Genomic DNA, 1,893 nt, shown 5'->3' on the forward strand with positions numbered 1-1,893 from the left:
GAGAGAGAGAGAGAGAGAGAGAGAGAGAGAGAGAGAGAGAGAGAGAGAGAGAGAGAGACCGAGGACGAGAAAGATAGTGGAGAAAAAGAGGAACAGAGAGGGAGAGAGAGAAATGATAATCCATTCGGCGGTCATAACGCAGAGCCCGGCACCGTAAAGCTCACCAGACAAGAAATACGGCCAACCAACCGACCTCTCTCCCTCCGCTTTTCTCTCTTTCTCTGTCTCCTTCCGTGGTCTCTCTCCCACCCTCCTCTCGCCTCCTTCTCTCTTCTTTACCCCGCGGCGAACTTACCCTCGGTTATATGCAAACCGCCATCGTTCCCCCACCCCTCCAGGCCAGTCATAAACTTACTGAATTATATTACGCGGAGCCCCGCTGCCTCTCTCTGTCCACCTCGTCTTTCTTCCTCTCTTTGTTCCCGCGATGCTCTTCATTCGTCCATCTCTGTCCTCCTTTCTCCTCCCTCTCTCTCTTTTTCTCGTTTCTTTTTTTCTTCTTCTTACAAATCGCGAAGCAAGTCGCAACAGGGTGAACAGCGTCCTTTAGAAACCTATGGAATGCTAATAAGACGAGACTCCGTCGTGAATACCATTCATTCATTGTTTCAGACTGCTGTACGTATAAAAATTGAAACGGTCTGCGCCGCGAGCGCGAAATAAAATTACAGCTTCTTAATAAGCGGCAGCTGCGCGTTAATCAAGCTCGACTTTGTGCTCGCGCAGTGTACCGTCCTCTCCTAGCTTGCGCGGAATTTATCGCGACAGAATGCCCGGTTATGTTGTAATGTTTCAATTTTCTCTCGCGAGAAAAGGAACGAAAGCTTTTCTTTCCCCGCCGACGCTGGGTATACGCGTGTTCGTACGACGAGATCCAAAGAGAAACACGACTTTTCTCGTCGCGAGATGAGATCCGCCAGCGCGGGGACAACGAACGGTCTATGAATTCGGCGGTGCCTTCTTCTCCCATTTAGCATCGATTTTCCGCAAGTTAATCCGTGCCGGCCGCGCAAGTCGACGCGCGTGACATCGATCGGTCCATTCTCAATGTCGTAACTGGCGATGGGTGAGGAGTAGCGACGACAAGCCGGGTCATTACTGAATGCAAATCATAGCGTGACGCGATCGATGAGTTTGCACGACGTCCCACGAGCGAGCGAGCGAGCGAACGAACGAACGAACGAACAAGCGAACGAGCAAGCGGTGTGCGTAACGCCGTTTAACCGTTTAGGGGTTCGTGGCGCTCCAACGGGGTGAGAATCGGCCGCCACCCGGCTCGACACGCGCCTCGTTGGCCCGCCGCGTCGATCAGGCTTTTTTTTCCTCCTCGTCGCATTTTAATAACCACGCCACGTAACCACCCTCCTTTCACGTGGGTGTCGGCGCGCTTATCAGCGTTTATAATATCCAGAAGAAGTAATACGGGGAAACAACTTCGCAGCGGCAACAGCAACTTGGTCCGACCCGGTCGAGCTTAATGTCCCATTAAATCCAGCGCCGGGGGACTCCTTTAATAGAATCTATTAAAAGACTCCGGTTGAAGGAACGATGCGGGACGACAACATCAATCGGTCGGTGAGAATCGTTTGATTTCGCGTGCCGAACTCAAACTCCAGAGGAATAAATTAATCGCGAGCATCGCGCTTTTCAAACCTAACCGACATGACCCGTGCTAATAGCTTTAATCAACGCTTTAGCGGGATAAAGGAGATATAAGCGCGGCAGTGCACAATTCGCAAGAGAAATACGTATAAATGCTTTTATTCTCTCTTTTGTTGATAAAAGTAACTATAAATGTAACTTATAAGCCTCTGATTGACTTACAAGAACATTTAGAGATTTTTATCGGAAAAAGAGAGCTCAGAATAAGAGTTAATTAATATTTATTCATAA

The 1,893-nt window shown here is 49.4% G+C and overlaps 1 protein-coding gene across 1 annotated transcript in view; it reads right to left on the reverse strand.

Moving 5' to 3' along the window:
- The window catches only part of LOC116851623, a 4,169-nt gene extending 3,635 nt beyond the window's left edge, over window positions 1–534 (reverse strand). The window contains exon 1 of the mRNA XM_032831235.1: window positions 356–534. Coding sequence (XP_032687126.1) covers window positions 356–438 — 83 coding nt within the window. The 5' untranslated portion in view covers window positions 439–534. The remainder of the gene's footprint in view (window positions 1–355) is intronic.
- Between the last annotated feature and the right edge of the window lie 1,359 nt (window positions 535–1,893).

The sequence above is a fragment of the Odontomachus brunneus genome, unplaced genomic scaffold, assembly GCF_010583005.1.
Source record: "Odontomachus brunneus isolate Ranch 3 - 2012 unplaced genomic scaffold, Obru_v1 Obru_scaffold_182, whole genome shotgun sequence".
NCBI classification, from domain to species: Eukaryota; Metazoa; Arthropoda; class Insecta; order Hymenoptera; family Formicidae; genus Odontomachus; species Odontomachus brunneus.